This window comes from Zosterops lateralis (assembly GCF_965231275.1).
Source record: "Zosterops lateralis genome assembly, chromosome: 7".
In the NCBI taxonomy this organism is placed as follows: Eukaryota; Metazoa; Chordata; class Aves; order Passeriformes; family Zosteropidae; genus Zosterops; species Zosterops lateralis.
The window spans coordinates 21,629,530-21,651,120 of NC_139767.1; the positions used below are offsets into that span (position 1 = coordinate 21,629,530).

At 39.7% G+C, this 21,591-nt stretch overlaps 1 protein-coding gene across 3 annotated transcripts in view; it reads left to right on the plus strand.

The window, feature by feature from the left end:
* The first annotated feature begins 1,348 nt into the window (after window positions 1-1,348).
* The window catches only part of DPP4 (dipeptidyl peptidase 4), an 82,417-nt gene continuing 62,174 nt past the window's right edge, over window positions 1,349-21,591 (plus strand). For all 3 annotated transcript variants that reach the window (XM_083865643.1, XM_083865642.1, XM_083865641.1), the window contains exons 1-12: window positions 1,349-1,552; window positions 1,624-1,708; window positions 9,729-9,818; window positions 10,385-10,479; window positions 10,606-10,680; window positions 12,590-12,642; window positions 12,745-12,817; window positions 13,977-14,097; window positions 14,509-14,669; window positions 16,507-16,610; window positions 19,983-20,112; window positions 20,258-20,302. In XM_083865643.1, the coding sequence (XP_083721769.1) occupies window positions 1,547-1,552; window positions 1,624-1,708; window positions 9,729-9,818; window positions 10,385-10,479; window positions 10,606-10,680; window positions 12,590-12,642; window positions 12,745-12,817; window positions 13,977-14,097; window positions 14,509-14,669; window positions 16,507-16,610; window positions 19,983-20,112; window positions 20,258-20,302 (1,038 nt within the window). In that variant the 5' untranslated portion in view covers window positions 1,349-1,546. The remainder of the gene's footprint in view (window positions 1,553-1,623; window positions 1,709-9,728; window positions 9,819-10,384; window positions 10,480-10,605; window positions 10,681-12,589; window positions 12,643-12,744; window positions 12,818-13,976; window positions 14,098-14,508; window positions 14,670-16,506; window positions 16,611-19,982; window positions 20,113-20,257; window positions 20,303-21,591) is intronic.

The following is a 21,591-nucleotide window of genomic DNA, read 5'->3' on the forward strand; positions in this document are numbered from 1 at the left end:
CCTTTTGATTGTTGGTAAGACAAACAGATGCACAGTATACCAGACTGATCTTTAAGTGGAGCTGTAAGACATTTTGAAACATTGGTCATGCTTCTTACAGCATATAATGAGATGCTACTTTGAAAAGTAACGTAAAACTGTTGCTTTACATGACTGAATGTCATTTTACTGTGATTGTACTTCATGGAAGTGGCCTTATCTGTATTTAGAGATCAGTGATTAGCAAACTGTGAAACTGCAGCAGGTTGGATGTTCCATGGTGAATGTGCACTGTGCTACCTGGAATCACTGTCAGGGCACATAAATGACATTCCTGAGGTAATCTGATACAGCCAGCACAGAGTAAATTCCTAACTAGTACCAGCTGCTGCCTTCAAGGAAAATGATATACAACGAGCAAGAACGTGTTTGTACCTAGATGAAGTCAGTTCCATTCCATATAGAAACATCTTTAACGTTGCAAACATTTTGGTTATATTAAAATACATACTTTGAGACACTTTTTTGTCACGAAAGGCTATTGTCCCACTTCCAGACACAGTTTCCTCAAGAAACAACAGTATAATATTAAATGCTGTGCTCCATCTGCAGAAGTAGAATGAAGGAGCAAGAAGCATAACCTTTCTGAAAGCTTTGACAAGTAGTTTGAAGGCAAGACGAAGAACATTTGCTTTCCCTTGACTTGAAATCTTGCTTCAGCAGATCTTATACTTTTTCTGTTACATTTCTCAACTTGTAAAATACCTGCATCTGTCTCTGGTAGCTACTAGTGTTCTGTGATTAGAGGGGGGGAAATCTAACATGGATAAAACCAAAAGCACCACTTATAATTACTTTTTGGGTGCTAGACCTCTTAAAATAATTTAGAAACTCAGTTTATATAACAACTGGTAGCACTCAGCTTTTTAAACAACCAAAAACTTTACAGCTTTTATTTACAGGTTATTCTGTCTTTTCCAGCAATTTGTCCTATTTTCTCAGCACACACTCTAAAACTCTCCTTGGAAAGGGAATTTTGTGTAATAAACAAGGGTCCTCTTCAGCACCACATTTTAAACTTTTCTCCTATACTTCCATTTTCTGGTCTTCATTTAAAAACCCACTCAGCAGACTTATACAACTATCTCCACTGCCAAAAAAACTATAAATATAAGCCCTTCCTGCAATTTTATCAGGTTTTTTTTCACGGCTCGACTGTCAGGAAAAAAAAAGTTCAAAGAGCAGAAACTTTACAAGAAATGCTGGCGTTATCAAAACATTAGGGGCTTTTCCATCAGCGTTTGAATGCATTTCGCTGCGGGCCGTTATCTGATTTCCGACAGGAACCCCGCGGGTGTCGCAGGTCCCTCCTGAGCGGCGCACGGCGGTGTCCCCGCGCTCCGGGCTCAAACCGCAAAGCCAGCAGAAAGCCGGGATCTTGCACAACCCCCAGCGCCTGCCGCTCCCAAGGCAGCCGCCCCCAGCCCCCGCCCAGGCGCGGCTGCCGGGGAAGGCGAGCAGAGCCCGCGGAAGGCGAGCAGAGCCCGGCGCTGATCGCCGCTCCGCGATGTCGGTGGGTGCGGGCGGGGGGCGCAGCGCGGGCACGGCCCGGGCCGCCGGCGGCTGACGGGGATTCTCTTGCAGACCTTCCTGAAGTGGCTGCTGGGCATCCTGGGGGTCGCCGTGGTTGTCGCGGTCATCACCGTGCCCCTGGTGCTGCTCACCCGCAGTAAGTGCGAGGGGCGGCGGCGGAGCGGGGAAAGTTGTGCGGGAAGTTTCCGCCGCGGGCAGCGGGGCCGGCCGGGCTGGGGCCGCCGCTCCGGGAACGGGGGGGTTCGGCCGGCTCGGCACAGAGGGCGGGGGGCGCGGGGACGATTAAAAGTCTCTTAATTTTCTTGTAATTTTCTGGTAATGATTAGAAGCGTTGTCATTTTCACCGTTTTCTGTTCTTACTGTCGCCAAAGGCTCTCGAATCAGCAGTAAAATGCCAATTGCTCTTTTTTCTGGAATGTATTGAAAATATTATATTCCCGCTCGTTTGCTTTGCTTTGCTTTGTTTGCACAACTTTTGTTAACGCCGTTGAGTGAAATTATACAAACAGCGCGGTTACAGAGGTCGGAAGAGAACAGAAAGATTCAGAATGTGTTTTTGGACTCTGACCAGTTTGCACTTTCCAGGTTGCCCTTGTAGCTCTGGATGTTAATGTGAAACAGCATTAAATCCTGATCAAGCAATGCACTGCTTTCCGCTGGTAGGACAGAGCTGCTCTCCTTTTGTGCTCTGTGATTAACAACTGAGCGGTCGTGGTGTGGATGGTCAGCAGGGCAAACCCTAAGGGAGGGTTTTCTAGACTAGACCCCGGTCAGAGAAGTGCACCCCAGAAAAAGTGAAGTTGTGAAAGTGGATCTTGGCGATGTGCTCAGAAATCGCTTATGTGTGCACAAAGTTCTGGGGCTTTTGTTTCCTTCGTTAAGGAGGCGGAGCTTGTGTCACTAGTGCTCATGTGGCATAATTTACATTAAACTGTTTTGCAGTTCAGCTCTATTAATATCAATATCACAGTCATTCAGAATTGGATTTTCAAAGTCCAGATATCTGAGTTACATGCCTCCTAGGCTGAAACTTCCATCAGTGGATGCTGAGTCTATTTTCTCTTATTTTGGGGCAGCTTTTTTGCCACTTATCTCAAAAAAGCAGATTTTTGAGGTGACAAAAAATACTCTGAATTTCACAAGTGGGGAAGAGCAAGAGAAAGGGTTTTGATAACTTATCAGATGGATGTGTGCAGGCATAACACCTAGTGAAAGAATTCAGTATGCAGGCCTGAACTCTGCTGAAGAGTTAGTACTTGTCTATCTTGATGCCAATGCTATGTCTTACTGTAAATAAAGTGGGTTTTCTTCTTTCATGAGTTGTAGCATAGGAGTTCATTTGCTCTAGAAGTGGCTGCAATTCAAGATCAGTCATTCAGTTACATAGTAAATTCATTTTACTTTAAAGAGGCATTTGTGTTCTATGAGACACAGAGCACCACCATGCTGTCAGCCTTGGCTTGTGTCCTTGGGTTGTAAAAGTGTAGAACAGTGTGTCAGACTTTTTACTGCTGGTTCAAGTTTAGGCATAGAGAACACACCCAGGTAGTTCACTAAGTCCCTCTGGGTAAAGTAAGGATTGAGGTGGAGTGGTCTCAGTTCAAAAACTTGAATGCCTGTCTCTTCTCAAATCAAGCCAGCAGTAACAACTGTGACCACTGTAGTTTGGGAACCACAGAGTTCTTTTGAATTTTTGACTTAAGGGTGCTAAACAGATGTTTTCTATTAGCTGAGAGTGCACAGGTGGTGTACTCATAAAGTAGTAATTTATAGGTTAGAGCAATTAATCACTAATTTGATTTTATGAACAACCACAGGACACGAGAGTCAGCTGGGGGTGTCTCTTGGGCCATGCAGGTGATTGAGTACAAAATGCAAGTGGCAAAATTGTTTTGGGAAGGAGCAGTTCACATGGCTGTGATTATGTGAAATCAAAGTCTGCTCTCATAAAAATCTTTCTAATTGCAGTCAAAGAGTTTTTATTTCATCCCGATTGTTCAAGCATTGTACAGGGAGTGAATATGACAGTAATTGATATTACAGATAATTCCGAGTGTGGATTTCTTACCTTTAGTCTGCAACTGTTTTCCCTGCCATGCTTCTCAGTGTATTTTCATTTCATAAGCTCAGTATTCATGCAGCACATAGTTAGTTTGATAAATAATCTCCAGTGCAGTGGAAGGTAGTGAAATTTTGCCCCTCCAGCAGAGTTCTGGCTTGTGGGCTGGCCTGTAGGCCTTACAAGGGGAACTTCTGCTTCTTTTGTTGCAGACACTTAGCATGGACAAACAGTGCAGACTTAAATTTGCAGAATGGTTCCCTAATTTGAAGTGCAGCAATTTACCTGGAGAGTCTGCTGCCAAAACTCTGTACAAAATTCTAGATTTCATTTAGACCCACTGCCTATTTTGACACTTCATTTTATATTTAATAACCACATGGGGCTACTTGCATCAAACAGTTTAATTTCAAAACAGCCTCGGGGCTTGTATTTGAAGTCTGTAGATCAAAGCATTGTTGTGCTTTGAGGAGCTATCCAACAGGTGACTACAGTAACAAGTTGTTACCCTTGAAGTATGAGTATTTTATTAAAAAAATTGGTCTGTTTGTTCATGGTTAAGCAATTTGCTTATGCTTCTCACAGGTTTTTTTTCTTCTATAATCTTCTCTGCAAAAGGTAGATTGAAACATCCCATGTCTATTTATACCTTTACCACTTCTCTAGCTGCTGGTCTTGTTAGAGCTGGGCTGGAAGGCCAGGAGTGGGAGGATGAGCAGCCAATGCTGAGAGGAGAAAGGAGACAGTGCAGTATTTACTATTATTCTGCTGCCATGAGCAAGTCATAGATTGCCTTAGAGTGAGGGTCCCATACAGCTGTCTGTCCACAAACCAGATTTCTTCACGTACAGGTTTAATTGTCCAAGGGTGAGATACCTCACTAAATGAGAAGGATCATCATCATCATGATTAGATGTTATTATTTGTGTGCTTTTGTGGCCTTTTGATAGAAATGTGCCTAGGAGAGGCTGGAAGAGCACAGCATGTCCTAGGGAAGTTAATGACCTTAAGGTGCCTGAGCGTTCTGTGAGTCTGAAAAGATAGGGAATGGACATATTTTCCTGCTACATGTCCTTGACTTCTGTAACTGTCATTTAACTCAGTTATCTACCCTAACTCAAATGCTGAGTAATATAATAAATAAACCCATTATCAACAGTAGATTGCTATCTAAAGAACACCTCTGCTATTCTTATTTCCTTGCTTTGCATGAGATGGGGTGAGTTTGAGAGGGATTCCAGAGTTATTGATTACCAAGTTAATGATTAAATCCCTCCCGGGATGTATCTGCAGCCCCATGGAGTGGCTCTTGGATGAACTGCTCCAAGAGTCACATGCTCCAGGAGATGTGACAGCACTCATTGGTTGGTTGTGGTCTCTCCTGAATGTCCTGTATCAGCTCCTGGGTATTGCGTAGGATTCTGGATGAAGTGAGCCTTTGGCCTGCACCAGCAAAGTAGTTTTTACCTACTTTTTTGCTGGAAATCTTCTTCAGTGCTCTGTCACGTAGTAACTGGGGCCTGGAGAATACAGGAGGGGGGAAGAGTACTCTTTTACACATGTTGGAAGAGAACTGGGGAAACAGCAGGTTTAGAAAAGCTAGCCTGCAATGTCTCTTACTTTTCTGACCACTGAATCAGCCAGGATTCCCTTGCATCTCTCCCACTGCTCCTAAATCACATGCTTTGATTACATATTGCTCTTCTGCTGTCACTTTAAAGTGGCAATAGCCATTCACCTTTTATGATTTTTATAACTTCTCTATCCCTTTCTCGTTATTACTGAGTATCATGCTTGCACTTCTCTTTCCCTTTTTGTGGTCTTTCCAGTCTCACTTGGTAGTGGTGAACATGCAGTAAAGCTTCCAATATTACTGCTTTTATAGTTTTCCGTGGTTTAAAGTCAGTTAATTTCTTGCCTCTTTTTTAAAAAAAATTACACATGGAAATTAGGAAAATATGCCTTGACACTGGGAAATAACCAATACGTATACCAAAAGTAATTTCTCAACATGGTTCCATTTTGGTATGGTAATATGTCATACTATAAACCTTACACAGTTGTAAACTTCTTGTTTGCTTTACACCTGGTTTTGGCTGGTAATCAGGTCATTTTCTGCTCGTAGCTAGTCCAGTGCTCTGTTTTGGATTCAGTATGAGAATAATGTTGATAACACACTGATGTTTTGGTTGTTGCTAAGTAGTGCTTACCCTTAAGTCATGGATACCAGTTTCCCAGGCTCTGCCAGAATACAGGTGTACAAGGACCTGGGAGGGAGCATAGCTGACCAGACCTGGCCAAAGGAGTATTTCATAACACATAATGTCATGCTCATATAAACTGGGGGGGGGTGGCTGTGAGGTGCTGATTGCTGTCTGGACAGGCTGGACATTGGTCAGGGGGTGGTGATCAAATGTATTTTGCATTGGTTGTCTTTCTTGGGTTTTATTCCTCTAGCTCTCCTTTTCATTACAAGTATTAGTAAGAGTATTATATTTCATTTTATTTCAATCAATGACTGTTCTGATTTCAACCTATGGGTTGATTTTTTCCTGATTCTCCTCCCCATCTCCACTGAGGGTAAGGGAGGAAGGAAGCAAGTGATACTTAGTTGACAGCTTAAACAATGTCAACACTTCATACCTACAGAAACCAATTCAATTTTTCTCTTAAGAGAGGGTGTCATACTAATAGGAAATTCCAAAATTCCAACAGAATTGTTTGTACTACTTACTACTTACATAAAAGTTTAAGAGCCTTCTTTGCAGAAGGACTTACTTACAGTTTTACTATAGTAACAGGGGATTATGATGTAACTATTTCTAGTGTATCATTATGACAGTGGAAACATATATGTACTGCCAGGAGTCAGACCAGGGTAGAGATGAATCATAAAGATTAGGAAAAGCTTCCAAGATCATCAAGTCAAACTTTTAATTAAACACCACTTTATCAACTATACCATAGCACATCCTGTTATCTCTTAAATATTTGCAGGGATGGTGACCCCACCACTTTCCTGGGCACTCCTTTCCAATGCTTAATCACCCTTTCAGTGAAAAAATTCTTCCTGATGTCCAGCCTGAACCTTCTCTGGCACAGCCTGAGGCTGTTTCCTCTTGTCCAGTCACTATCTGCCTGGGAGAAGAGCCTGCCCCCCACTTGCCTACAGCCTCCTCTCAGGTAGCTGTGGAAAGCAATATCATTCCCCCTGAGCCTCCTATTCTCCAGGCTGAACACTCCCAACTCCCTCACAGGACCTGGACTCCAGAGCCATCACCAGCTCCATTGCCCTTCTCTGGACTCATTCCAGCACCTCCATGTCTGTCTTGAGTTGAGGGGTCCAGAACTGGACAGAGCCCTCAAGCTGTGGCCTCACCTGAGCCAAGTACAAGGGGACAATCACAGCCCTGCTCCTGCTGGCCACACTATTCCAGATACAGGCCAGGTGCCATTGGCCTTCTTGGCCACCTGGGCACATGCTGGCTCATGTTCAGCTGCTGTTGACCAGCACTCACAGGTCCTTTTCTGCTGGGTACCTCTTTCCCCAGCCACTCTGCCCCAGCCTGTGGCACTTACTGAGGTTGTTGTAAGCCAAGTGTGGGATCTGGCACTGCTGAACCTCAGGCAGTTTGCCTCGGCCCATCAATGCAGCCTGTCCAGATCCCTCTGCAGAGCCCTCCTGCCCTCCAGCAGAGCAACAATAATGCTAACTTAATGAGGATGAACTCAATCCCTTCATCCAAAGCATTGATAAAGATTTTTAAACAGAACTGACCCCAATACTGAGCATTGGAAGCTAGTCATTTGAAGTTTAGAAAAATAAGTCTGTATGTGGAACTGTTGAAAAAGAAAAATAACAAGAAAACACAGCCTCTCTGAGGAAGTGAAAGAAGCAATTTTGCAAAAACATAAACATCCATTGACCTGTACACAATCTTCAAAGCCAATAAAATGCTCTTGAATGTCAGCAATTACTTTATTCTGTCAAAATAAACCTGTTTGACCTTTCTTTTCAAATGAAATCTGGACAATAAGAACCAAAATTTGGAATTCAATGTATGTTGAGTACCTTTGGTCAGTGGCACAAAGTGGATAAGACTCTACTGGCAATGGCCTACCTTGTATATTAAGAAAATGCTTCAACTAGAACTTCTATGACTGTACCCTTACAGCTTGGCGTGTGTTTTCATATTCAGATACTATGTGGAAGGTGTTGACAGAAAATGAAATTTTAATTTTATACATAGCCAACAAATCTTAATTGTGGCCTGATTTTTAGTAATGAGACCTTAGCAAAATATGTATGTCACCAGGGAGAAAAACATTCATCAGTTTGGAAAAATCCCTAAACCTGTTCATCAGCCACCTGTCTTAAATTGCTTCTCCTTTTCCAAGAAAGAGTTTTGTTGCTTTCCGAAGCCCCTCTGATTGAAAATGACACTTTCTCAATTAGGAAGAAGTCATATTCCCAACTAGACAACTGTGTATGAATATTAAATACCCACTTGTTCATAATCCATCAAATTAAATATTCAGTTAAATAAATAACCTGAGAAATTAATATTCTCACAGAAACTTCAAGAGCAACAAATCCAGCCTAGTAATTTTTTTTAAAGAGTCTCATTTCAGATGGAATTGAGCAAGCATTTTTTAACCTTTTCTGAGCATTTTAGAGTAAAATCATTGTTTGTTAAGTCTCTTGCAGTGGTAGTTGTACAGTCTGTGCTGCATATATATAGTTTTCTTATTGTTTGGAAATAAGAGTAAAACTGCAATAGCCGATACAAGTGTCTTCCTGTGATGTTCCAGATGTCACAGGTGTCCAACCTGCAGAAAGAGAACTTGCAAAAACTGTTGTGAGGTGTTTTTCTCTGTGTATCCCCCCAAGGACTTTGCTGTCTTTTTCTTCTTCAGCATAAGGAAGGAGAAGGCACTCTGTTTAAAAGTATCCAAAAGTCTAGGGGCTCAGAATTGATAGGGGCAGGTTAACATCTTGGTGGATCAGTCACCACATCTGTACTTGAGTAGTTTTATTGGTTGCTATTATTATATATTATTCTAGTCTTTTGATTTAGCCAGCTGAAACTAAAATTTCTTCCCTTCCGGACCCTGTAGGTAAGAGGGTAGATACAGGTAGATGAAGGTAGATTTTGGGTTACCATTAAAAAAAAAAAAAAGGCAGAGAGGATGCAGAGAGGGAATTGCACACCTGAATTTAAAATCTGTAGTCTTTGTTTTCAGAGGAAAAAGATCACAAAGACTCACAGACTGAGTTGTTGTTGTTGTTATTACTTCTCATACTTTGGAAAAAGTAGCTTCTGTACTGCAGGCAGTAAGAAAGAAATACTTTACATGGAAGCTGACTGAAGTGTGTTGAAGCTGATGACCAAACTCATTAGCTTAATTAGATTCAGAGTTTCACTTGGTCTTTTCAGACTAACCCAATTACTTGGCTTTAATTTTCCAGTCAAAATTTTAATGCTAAAATAAACTTTAAGATACCTTGGTTAAAATCACATCAAAAAAAGGATAAATATTTAATCAATTATTTCATCATAATCTTATCAGGAAGTGTTTGTTATTTAATTAGGGTTTTTTAAATTAGACCTTTCCCGAATATTTTACTGCTTCTCAGATTTTTAGAATTTTTTATTTGAGGCATTTCTGAAATTTGAGTTTAAGGATAAGCAAGTGATTCACAATTGCAGCTATTAGCAATTGGAGCTCTGCAGTGAACTTCCCAGAATGAGCATGGGGAGAAAGGCACAAAGATCACTTCTTTGCAGCTTTAGAGGAGTACATGTTTGCTGAGGTAAGAGAGTCAGAGGTCTTCTGGTCATTTTTGTCACTGTCAAAAGGTATTTTTATTTCCATGAGTTTATTGAATGACCTCGATGACATTCCTTTATTTTATGCTTGCTGAATTCACCCTGCAATAAAGTTTTATTGCCTTCCCACTGCTACTACTTTAGAGATGGTTAGCTAAAACACTTTAATAGCCAGCAACAAAAATCCACTTAGTAGCCAGGGTAAGAAGCTGGGGTGGAACATTTTGCAGCAAGAACAAAATCTCTCCGCTGTCTGTTTCTTTCAGAAGAGACCTCTTCAGGAAAAGCATACACTCTACAGAATTACTTGAACAATGACTATACATACAAAACACATAATTTGGAGTGGATTTCAGGTAATTCCTTTATACATAAAACTTTAATGTGAGGAAAATGTCCTACCTTCAGTGACCTCATGCTGAGGTGACTACTGTAGTCTGAAAAGAAGTCAAATTATTTAACAGTACCATTATATAATGTATAGAGTGTGCCTAGCTCAAAGGGTTGATTCCTTGTTTCCATTAGAAACATGCTCATGTTCATGGTGGGTTGTATTTTCCTACTGCTAAAAGAGCATATTACTTCCGTGATTTATGGTAGAAGCTTCTTACCCTCTGAAGTGTGTCAGCTTCCTGTACATCAGTCTGCTAGGGAACAGGGAGATGCAGGCTGATTTTCCTTTTCACTGTGTCTACTGCCCCAAGGGAACAGGGAGATGCTAGAAGGTGGATGCTGTGAGCTCCACAACTACATTTTGTGCACATTCTTGTGCTATAAGCATCCGTTCATTAAAAATTGGGGGAAACAGCATTGACTAGATTTTTGGATTTTATTTCTTGATTAAAAACATAGAGGGGGAAATAGAAGTAACTGGTGAGAATTTTACTTACTTTTTTTTTTGTCATCTCTCTTGTGCTTTTAGGAAGTCAGTATCTTCACAAAGCAGATAATGGGGACATCCTGTGTATCAGTGCTAACAACGGAACATCCTCAGTAATCTTGGCAAATACAACATTAGTATGTTGACTTACATGTAATATATGCAGACAGATATTGCAAGAGGTATTGGATTTCATATTTTATTCTGTGTAGTCTTTGGAATCAGTGCTTAATATGTTTCTTTTGCCCTTCCTTTGTTGACAGGATAAGTACCAGGCAAGCACAGTTGCATTGTCTCCTGACCAAAAGTTTGCTCTTCTGCAATACAGCTATAAAAAGGTACAAGTGCACTTTACTTCTGAGGATAAAACTGGAAAATAAGCATTTGGGAATGGCTGAGATGCTAGGAGAACATGAGGGAAATGCAAGAGGATGGATGAATGTGATAAATGTCTGTAAGGGAGCAGTCAAGTTGAGCAGGCATGCAAGAAGAGAGTAGTATTGTCTGTGAACTTGGCAGAAGAGAGTTGACTGCCCAAGGAAAAAAAGCATCTGGATACAAAGTAGATGGAGAGTTATTGCAAGGAGAAAAAGGCTGGATGGTTTATCTGGGAAGACAATCTAGGAGAGTAGATAGGCTTGGCTGTCCCAGGAGTTGTGTGGGTAAGGAGAAGTGATGAGTAGATATGCTGGTATATATCTGCTTGTATATGTGTGCTATATATATATGTGGTTGTTACATTGTGGTGGTAGGAGGTAAGAGTTTAAAACTGAGGTGAATGAAAATCTTCATGTGCTTCAAAGAAGGCTTGTGCTTGGAGTGGGCTTGTGTGTCCCTGTTGCCTCCTGTCAGCAAGCACATGAAAAGCCTGCAGCAGAATGCCTCATCCTGGCATGGTGCTGAACCAAGAAACAAAGGTCAACCCACATTTATGCCAGGTGGCATGGAAACCTGGCTCTGTGTGCCAACTGAGAAGCCTCATGGAGGTGATCATTTGCTGTGCAGTTTGTGCACTGAGAAACCGCTCACTTAGTTGTGCTTTCCTTTTTGTTCTAGAGAGGTGCCTGTTCTGTTTATAAGAAGTTCAGTGCTGACTTGTGCAGTGTACAAATACTTGAGCACTGTGTCACTGAGCACTGTCTGCATGTCCTGGCCTTGCAGCCCCAGACACTGTGCCAGACACAATCTGTGCACTCATCAGGATTTTTAAGTTTTAGCTTCTGTGCTGGGTCCTCCTAAGCCACTTACCTTTTGTCTTTCTGAATTGTTCCAAATTATTTGACTCTTCTCTGCATCATTAGAGGCCACAAAATGCCTAATATTTTACCAGCCACTCTGCACATCCCCTCTACTTGTAATCTATTGCTTTGTAGTATTTTATTTGTTGCATTCATAACAGTTAACTTCATTTTAATGCTGAAGCAAGATATTTTAACCTTTATATAACAGTGTGATTGAAAGTTCTGTTATTATTAATTTTTATTGCAAAGAAAGAGAGTAACAAAATGAATCATGAGGATGTAGACACTTGTTATGTAATAGCCATCTGGCTGTGTAGTACTTGCTTGTTGGTTTATATCTTCATACAAATATCCAAGAACCCTCTTAAAAGGGAGCATTATTGCAATGTGTCAGTGCTGTGGGCTAAATCAAACCTCTCCAGCCTAACATAGTGAACATGTTTAAATGTGTCTGCATTATCATCATCTTTCTCTCTTTTAAGTACCCACAAAGTGATACAGATTTCAAGAGGCAGATTTCTCAGGGAGGGGTTTTATTTCTGTGACAATATGAATGGGAATAGGTCATCCTGGTACCGGAGGAACTGCGACAGACATACTGCTGGGACTTGTGAGAACTACTATAAAATAAGATGCCAAGTTAAATAATACAACATAAAAAATGAGACAGAAGACAGCAAGAGAGCCAGTAAAGCACAAGGAGGAGGAAGAATTGCACACTGATAATAGCCTGCCATGTAGCTACAAGGATTTGTGAAAATCTTCAGCATCTCTGTCCTTAATCAGTCAATGACCTCTGCCCTAGTATTTAAATGGTGACCCTAGAAGGGTGGAAATTCTTTAGTCTTTCCTTAAACCTGGTAGAGATCTGTTACCCTTGTATGTTCATTGTATTCTCACTGTCTTAATAAAAGTCACAAGGAGGGCTTAAGGGGTATTTCAAACTGCAAGAGATATGAAACCTTGTGAAATTCATTTTCTTAATATTAAAATAATTCTTTTGCAGTTGTGGAGGCATTCCTTTATAGCTTCATATCACATCTATGATTTCAATAGCAGGTCAGTAATTTTTGCATATAAGATGTTGTTTTAACATTCATTGTGCACTGAAATGTCATTTCACTGATTTCTCTTGGCTCCATTTTGTTTTTGTCGTTCCAGTTCTATCTTAGATGACAGACTACTACCTAATGATACACAGTATATATCCTGGTCACCTGTTGGTCATAAACTGGTTAGTAAAGAAAAGTGAAACTTATATAAGCAGTCATTTTCATACACATGGCATGGAAACTCATGATGTCTGTCCCTTGAGGTTTTGGGACTTTCCTGCTGCTAGGTAAAGTAGCTGAACTAGTTTCAAAATTGACTACTGTTGCTGGAAAGACTGCAAAGTCCCTCTGTGTGTTTTGTTTTGTTCTTCAATGAAAATGCATTCCTGAACGTAGCTAGTGGCCCCAGTTGTCATGAAATGCACAAATGTGCAGGAACTTTGTGTTTTTACAGTTGCAGACAGTAGCTCATCCCTTTCAAAGACAGCAGCATTACAACTGTCTATTTAATCATCACTGTGATTTTTATGTCCTAATTACACAATACTCAATGAAATTTTACTTGATGGATGCATGTAGTGGGATTAGAGGACTAAAATCTGTCTTGTCCTCTTTCCCACAGTTGTTTTCTTCCTCCAGTTCATGTCAACGGTGACAACCACCACATTTGCAGGGCTTTTGCCCTCCCTAGGTTGAGTGTTGGACTGTCAGGGGAGAATGTAGTCTTTATTTATTCTTATTGCTTAGCAAATTAGTATGTGAATTATAAAGGCCAACAACAGAAGCAAGGGAAATTGAAAAGAGTTTCTGCATCTCGAAGCAAAGCTCTAGATTAAGATGTTCAGTTACTGGAGATGAAAACCAGGGGTGATTTGAGGGGCAGGCAGGTGCCAAAATACAGAGTTCTGAGTGCTACTGAAGAAATGTACCATCTTTGCAGATGTACTGGGAGCACTGAGACCCCAGTGAATGTTTTTACCAAAGCCCTTATAGTTTTCTTTGAAAGACAAATTAGTGGAAAACAACTTCGGATGACAGAAAATAAACTTGTATTTGGGAGAAAATTAATTGAAAGATTTTTCAAAACTTGATACAGTAGTCATGTTACTTTTTTTTTTTTTTTTTTTTTTTGCATCTAGGCCTGAAGTTGTGTTGTTAACCCTGATCGGTATTAGTATTTGTATTAGTAATTCCAAGTTTGTTAAGTATCAACACTGTTTGGTGAAATGCAGTTTTTAAAGATAGTTTTTGTCATCTTTTGTAAATTGCCCAATAGATGAAATAAAGAAAGGAAGTAGGATTTACTATAATAGTAATTGTTACCACAATGATGTTTTGCAGGCATATGTGTGGAATAATAACATTTATGTAAAAGCCTCACCAACAGCAGAAGCTGTGCAAATCACTCAAGATGGAGAAGAAAATAAAATTTTCAATGGAATACCAGACTGGGTTTATGAAGGTAACTATATCAAGCAAGTTTCCTTTCCATTATTATGTGAAAACTTTGGTTTATTGTAATTATTATTTTGTTCCTTACCACTGAAAAATTCAAATTAATCAAAGTCTGTACTTTAAAAGATACATGCTTCCTTATCTGGACTTAATACCTGGCTATTGTGAAGATCTAAGAATATATGTGAGTTTGCCTAGTTTACACTGTGCCACTGAAAATCTTAGTGTGTATTAGCTTCACATGATAGATTAAAAACATTGATCTAATGTCTTATTTCAAAACCCCAGCAAACAGTCTGCATTTTAGTATCTGAACTTCAATTTTTTAAAATATGCTATTAAAACTAATGAGAACAGCACCTGGGATAAAAGAGTCAACTTATCAATTATAACTTAAATAAATTTGCATCTCTTTCAGAGGAAATGTTTGGCACCAATTCTGCTCTGTGGTGGTCTCCAAATGGCAAGTTTTTGGCATATGCGTCCTTTAATGATACAGAAGTTCCTGTTATAGAGTATTCCTTTTATTCTGAGGACACCTTACAGTATCCAAAGACCATTAAAATCCCATATCCCAAGGTCTGTGTTACTTATTAAACATGTTTGTTCTGTAGTTTCATTAAGAGAGTAGTCTCATTTAATCAGTTCCTGCTAATGAAAATATTGTCTGTCTCTCCTCAACAGCTTGCTGTGATTACTCTTTCTGAAGTCAACAGCATCTGGCAATGTTAAAGTATTTTATTATCTCCAGGGGAAAGAAAAAAAAGGAAAAAAAGTTTGATTTAAGGTTTTGTTGTTTTACCATAAAATTTGGAGGTAGTGAGTAGATGTTGAGATGAAAAAGCTCTCAGGGAGTCAAGTTGGTACAAAGCATTAGGCGGGTGTACATTAGGTTAGGGTTGTGCATGGTATTGATAATGGATTCTTCTTCAGCTAATCTAGCATTTTCAGTTTCCTGAATTGAGAGGAAGAGGAGGAATCTGCTAAAAGAGTTTCTTTGCTCACACCTTAAAGTCTTCTGATTTTAGCTGTGAGAGTGAAACCTTTAGTGCAAGGAGCTCCTCTTCCTTCCCCCTCCTCTCCCTGTGACTTTATGCCCACTGCTCATGGGACAGTTGGCACTGGGCAGAATGGGATGAGAGGCAGAGCGCTCTAGCAGGTTCCTTCATGTCCTCCATGGTAGGGAGAGTTTCATATTTAATACAAGCCTTACCTGTTATTTGATATTCTACAGGATTTTGATTTGTCTGAGCACTTAAGACATAAAGCAAGTACAAATTACACTTAGAGTACAACAATTTCACTACCCTGCTGAGTGTCAATACAAACATGTTTCTCATAGCTGGCCTCCATAATACCCTCACCATCAGGGTGCTAGGCATCCCCATTGCTGGAAGGAATAGATGGGTTGAAATCATCTCAAGCCCATCATTTTAGTTCTTTCTTTTCACTCCTGGGTTTTTATACTCTGTGATGTCTTAAAGCATCAACATGCCCTGCCCCAATCCATGAAGGTCTGGCCGTCCCAGGCAGATATTTTCACTCTTGATTAATGGGGCAGGACAGATGATACAGCAAGCTTATTGCTCATCTGGTACAGCTGCCTGGTGGACAGACTGTCCTCTTTGTGCCCTCTTGGTGCAAGCTCAACTTTCTCTGCAGCAGCATGATCACTCCCTACCCTTCCCAAAGGTCATGGAGCACATGACCTTTGCCTGTGCCGTGGAGCATCCCCTAGAAGGGTCACTGATGCAGATGTCCTAAACATGGCCACTGAGAAGAGACATAGGTGTCCAATGAATTGCCAATCTAAATTACACATTTTATTACAAACCCCTTTTGTTTGGAATATTGCTGACTTCTGGAGGTGGATCAAGTGTAGCTACCTAACTGTTACCATGAGGACTTGGCTGGTTGACTACAAGAGAAACAGCCCTTACTGACACAGCTCTTTTGCTGTCAGCAGCATGACATTAGAGATAGTGGAGTACATGCTGCAGTCACAGCTTTGATTGTGATATAGGCAGCTGTGATATGATTAGTTACTGTAAGGTGCTGCTTCCATGGAGAAGAACTTTCCTGCATGTAATCAAATCAATGGATTTGATTCTCTGCTAGGTACCATGTGTGGCATATAGGATGAGATCTAGTCAAATACAGCAAGCCCTGTGATTGTTTCTAAATGTAGTAGTCCTGCTTATCTACAAATGCATATCTAACACTTTTGTGTGAAAAATAAAAAGGATAATTTAAGTATCAATCATAAAACTGCATTTAGGAATTTGTCTTTTCACATGTTTGCAGTTAGCTGGTTTTACCTTTCTATCTGTAGTAATTTATTAATCTATAATTGCAAACACTTACTTCACCTAGAATATTCTCTCTTCAAAAGTACAATGAAAATTTTTATTTTTAGGCAGGAGCTACAATTCCAACTGTACAATTCTTTATTGTGGATACCACATCACTTTCAGATCCCAAACCTGTTAAAATTTCTCCACCTACAGAAATAGAATCAAGGTGAGAAAATTTTGGTTAAATATTTGATATTTGATTGTTTCTTTTGATGGAAGAGGAGGAGCTTTTATGTGTGACCTCCCTGTATTCAGTGTATATGGCAGTTTTTCCTTGTAATGTGGCTCTGGTAGCAACAAGATTTACCAGAGAAAATCTGCACAGAGATTATCCTCCCAGTGATTATATATAGATGGCATATTCCATGTATGTTATATTCAGAATGTGACAAGTTCTTGGCTCATCACATTCAGTGGAGTCTAACTATGGTGAAGTCATTTCACAGTACAACTTTAATATGAGCAAGTTTTCGTATAATCAAATTATAATATATGTATTTCAATTCACTGGGGGGAAAAAACCCAACAAAACAAAACCTTAATGGTAAGTGAAGATTTGATTTCATTGGAAGCAGACTCCTTGCTAAGGCAAGGTATCATGGTTGTCTTCAGATTTATACTTAAAATGTTTGTTTTCTTTGGGAAGATGGTGAAAATCAGCACCTCTCAGAGTAAATGGAAAATTGTATTCCTCAAAATGCCACTGGAAATGCACAACATGATATAAATGTATTTTGTAAAGAGCAGCTACATCAATTTAAAGTGCATGCACACAATTTGGTATCCCAGATCTTGAGTTTTGTCTTTTTCTTTTTAACAGTATTGTGGAAATGTTTTAGAGGTTTGTACTTACACACATGATGGATATGAAAGCACAGGTTATACTGATAAATCAGGAAGAAACAAAGGTCTGTTAGATTATGCATAAAATCAGCATTTTATATGTGGGGGCCAAAAAGCTGTAACTGGAAAATCAGTACTCTGCCTTTTCAGTCCTCACCACAGCGAAACATCCATGTGTTAACAGAGATGCAATTTCTTATGAATATGTTGTTCTTTATCCTTCCGTTACAGTCACACTGCAATAGCTACATGTTAGATAGCTGTCGTGCCTTGTTTTCCTCCAGAATCCCAGTGCATCAAAATTAAAAACCTTTTACATTTTGCTCAGTACTGATTAAGATCTTTGCTGTCTTAGAGGGGTTTTTTACCTTTTTTTAATACCTTATGGAAGTTGATATGAGGAGAATAACCATCAGCTGCCTTCCAGCCTCTCACCCATCTGACTGACAGAGGTGTGAGTTACATGGAGTTCATGCATTTTTAAATTAATTTCCCACTCTGTTAGTCAGGATTAATACAAACACAGATCTTGAACAATGAGTTCAAGGATCAAAATTCACTCCTTTTCCCAGTGGCTGACACAAATAATGGTCAAGTCTCACCATATGTGTCCTGCAAAAGTTGAGGTGGCCAGAACTAGTCTTGGAGAACTTGGCAAAAACAAAGATACACGAGTAGGAAAAGGTGAGCAATGTGCTGTGTTGCTGCTGGGTAGTTCTTTTTTCTGGAAGCACAAAGTATTGAATATTTATATTGTATTTATATATATCACTGTATGACAGGAGAGGTTAGTTTTTGTGATGGAAAATTCTACTTTTACTTCCATGGAGCTAAATTTTGAGCAAAACTAAGTTTGAGTTGGTGGCATACGTCACTCCACCTGCCTGGTTTAGGATGTTGAGGGGCAGTGCCTCAGCAAATAGTTGCCTATTAGAATATTCTCCAGAGCTTGGATGAGTACCAGTTTTACCCCCATATATAAGGGGGCACAGCACTCTTACGTTGCGGAGCAAGTGTTTTGTTTGTCAAGAAAAACTGCCAGAATCTGGAATGGCAGTGCTTTGCCATATGATGGTTCTTGAAACCTGGCACTCTGGGTGAATGACCAGCATGAAATCCATCCAGCATTTAAACGCTGGTTTTGGCACCATGGATATAGGGGGCGTCTCTTTGCCAACAGGAGGATGAAGGGAATGGATCCTTCTTGTCTGAAATGATCCGTCCTAAAATAAGCTGACTCCTGAATTGAGTAGTTGCAGAGTATCCCTTTTCAGCAACAAATGAGGAAGGGCAGTGCAAAACTACTGTACTTTATACTTGAGTTAATTGCAGCTTAGTTAATGTTTTGTGTGTTGTTGAATACTGAAGGTGCATTCCCACTCTCACAGGGGAGAGATATTTATTATAATAGCTTGATAAATAATATTTTTGTTTGTGTGTTTTCCTTGTAATGTCCATCTTATCTGATTAATGATTTATAGAATTGTTAGTGTCTCTCACCTTGAAGGAATGAAAAACGTGGGACTAATTCCCCTTATACAAAACAAGGGAAACCAGTATTACAGGAACCGGAAGAATGATGTTTTTCTTTTTCTATTTTTTTACAAACAAGCTCCTGCAGACTCAATGGAAGTAGCAATTAAATGACCTGCTGACTTCTCAGTCAAATATAAATGCAGAAATAGACCTTTTCCAAACATGATTTTGAAACTGTAATCTAGAAATAAATCTGAAGGTTTTTGATAGCCAGCTGACATATTTTTAATCCATTCACACTAATTGTAGTGTTTCCCTCCCCAAACTGCAGTGATCAGAAAGATACTCTTTCCACAAAACTTCCCACACATTTTTGTTAACTAACTTTGGGGGAAAAGGGAACATGAACTTGGAACTAAGTCAAATGTGCAAATGACGGTTAAAAATGTATACTTGCTTTGGAGGGGAAGTTTGTTTTATTTTAGTTCATAAGGCTTCAAGGAGATAGAAGAGATCTAAAATAAGAAAAGACAGTACATCTAACAGATCGTTATGATAAACAAAGCCACTAAATTTTATATGGTGCATTTTTAAAATTAATATACAGGAATATTCATGAAAATAATTTTTTTCCTCATACTTCATTCTTCATATCAGCTGGGTGGTATTCTGAAGATGCAAGTAAAATATCCAAATACTAATATCTGGTTTTGCTATGATCTCTCTCTCCATTGTAACAAATGGAAATAACTACTAAATTAAACAAAAGTATGTATCACTCAGAAAATAATTACAAGCAGCCAACTTCAGGCAGCTAAGGATAAAATTCCTTAATCTAAGGCATACACAACTTAATATTCAGAAGAATTTCCTCTACTCTAGATGCACACAATACAAGATTTATGAACAGCCTGGAGTAGCTATTATTTTATGCATTAGTGAATAGCTGCTAAAATTTAATTGCAGTCTTTCTGGAAGTGGGTTTGTACAAGCCATCGAATTCTTTATTGTATCTCTGAAAATAACCAAGGCATCTACTAGCAGAAAAAACAATTGATGAAAAAATGGCTCAATTACATTTGCATCAGTGTTTATTGTTGAAGAGTAGATTGAAATGAAAATAGCCAGATGAGTCTCATTCAATGAATTGCTGAATGCAATTGCATGGTATGCTATTATAGAGAGGATTTAAAATATCTTATGTTGTTGCTGTTTTCAGCGATCATTATTTGAGTGTGGTAACATGGGTGACAGATGAAAGGATTTCTCTGCAGTGGCTCAGAAGAATTCAGAATTTTTCAGTCCTCACAGTCTGTGACTTTGAAAATGCTACTTGGTCATGTCCAAAGGTAAGAAAAATTTGGTGGGAGAGTTGCAATGGTAAATTAAGCTAAAAAGGAGTAGAATATATCTGTATGTTTTTCTTTGTAGAAGTAAAGCCTGATGCAAAATAAACATAATTGTTGTGGGATTGTTTGTTTTTCTCGTTCTTAGGAAAAACAACTTACTGAAGAAAGTAAAACTGGCTGGATTGGCAGAGTGAGTGTTCAATTTATAAAACTACTACGTGTTAAATTCTGATAATTGTGAAAATTTTATATGAGCCTTTTGCATTTTGCAATACCTCTTGTGGGTAGGTCCAATCTTCTCACTTGCTGCATTTTACATGTGCAGGAAAAAATTATCTCAAATGTCACCCCACGCCTGGGGTTAAGCTTTATTTTTTTGTGGGTAATGGGTTCTGAACTCCCAGGCTGGGCTGACAGTGCAGCTCTAATCATGCCGTCTGTGACCTGTGCATCTTGTTGACAGGACAAGAGGTAATTGCTTTAAATTGAGAGAGTAGGTTCAGATTCAGTGTTAGAAAGAAATTCTTCACTGTGAGGGTGGTGAGGCACTGGAAAAGGTTGGCCAGAGAAACTGTGGATATTCCATCCTTGTGAGTGTTCTAGACCGAGCTGGAAGGGGCTTTGAGCATCTCTGGTCTAGTAGAAAGTGTCCCTGCCCATGGCAGGGGGCTCAGAATGAGATGAACTTCAAGGGCACTTCAAACCCACACCATTCTACAATTCTGAGATTTTATGTTCCACTTAACCAAAAGCATAAGGCCCTTTCCAGACTCCTTTCTACTTCTGACCTGCTGCTTTTGTAGCAGTAGGTAGGGGGGAAATGCAGGACCCCAGATTCAGAATTTCCTTTGTTATGGGATGTTGCCATCTCTGCTGGTTTACCTGCTTTCTAGTCTTCCTGCTACCTCTAGAAAGATCTAGGGAATAAAATGTATTAAGTGTATTCTGTAGCCTTTGAATCATATTGGAATAAAGGCATAGAGGACAAAAGCAATTTTTAGTGTATCAGCTTGCAACAAACCATTCCAGATTTTAATTGGGGCTACTTATTTATCTATTTTTCCCTCACATGAAATACCCACTAAAGAGAAGTGGGGACAAGTTGTATGTAACCGGTCAGATTAAAATTTTCATGCTCTTCTGCCAAACCAGCTAGTGTCTGGATGATGCTTTCCAAACTGCCTCTCAGTCCTTTTATACATGGTAGAGAGTAGGCACCTAATGAACTACACAGAAGATCTGGGGGAAGTGAAGCAGAGATGCAAAAGTTCAGATTTGGAGGGAGAAATGAGTTTCAGAGCTTTTGATGAGAACACAGAGTACACTTTCCACTCCCGCATTTTCCACACACTGATTATGCTTTAGTCACTAATTCACTTTTGAAGTCAAAAATGAAAGTTTAAAGAAATGCAAAGAGGGAGGCAACAGCAGGGATGAAATCATCCGCAGTATGAAGATGAGAGATCAACCCACCTGCTG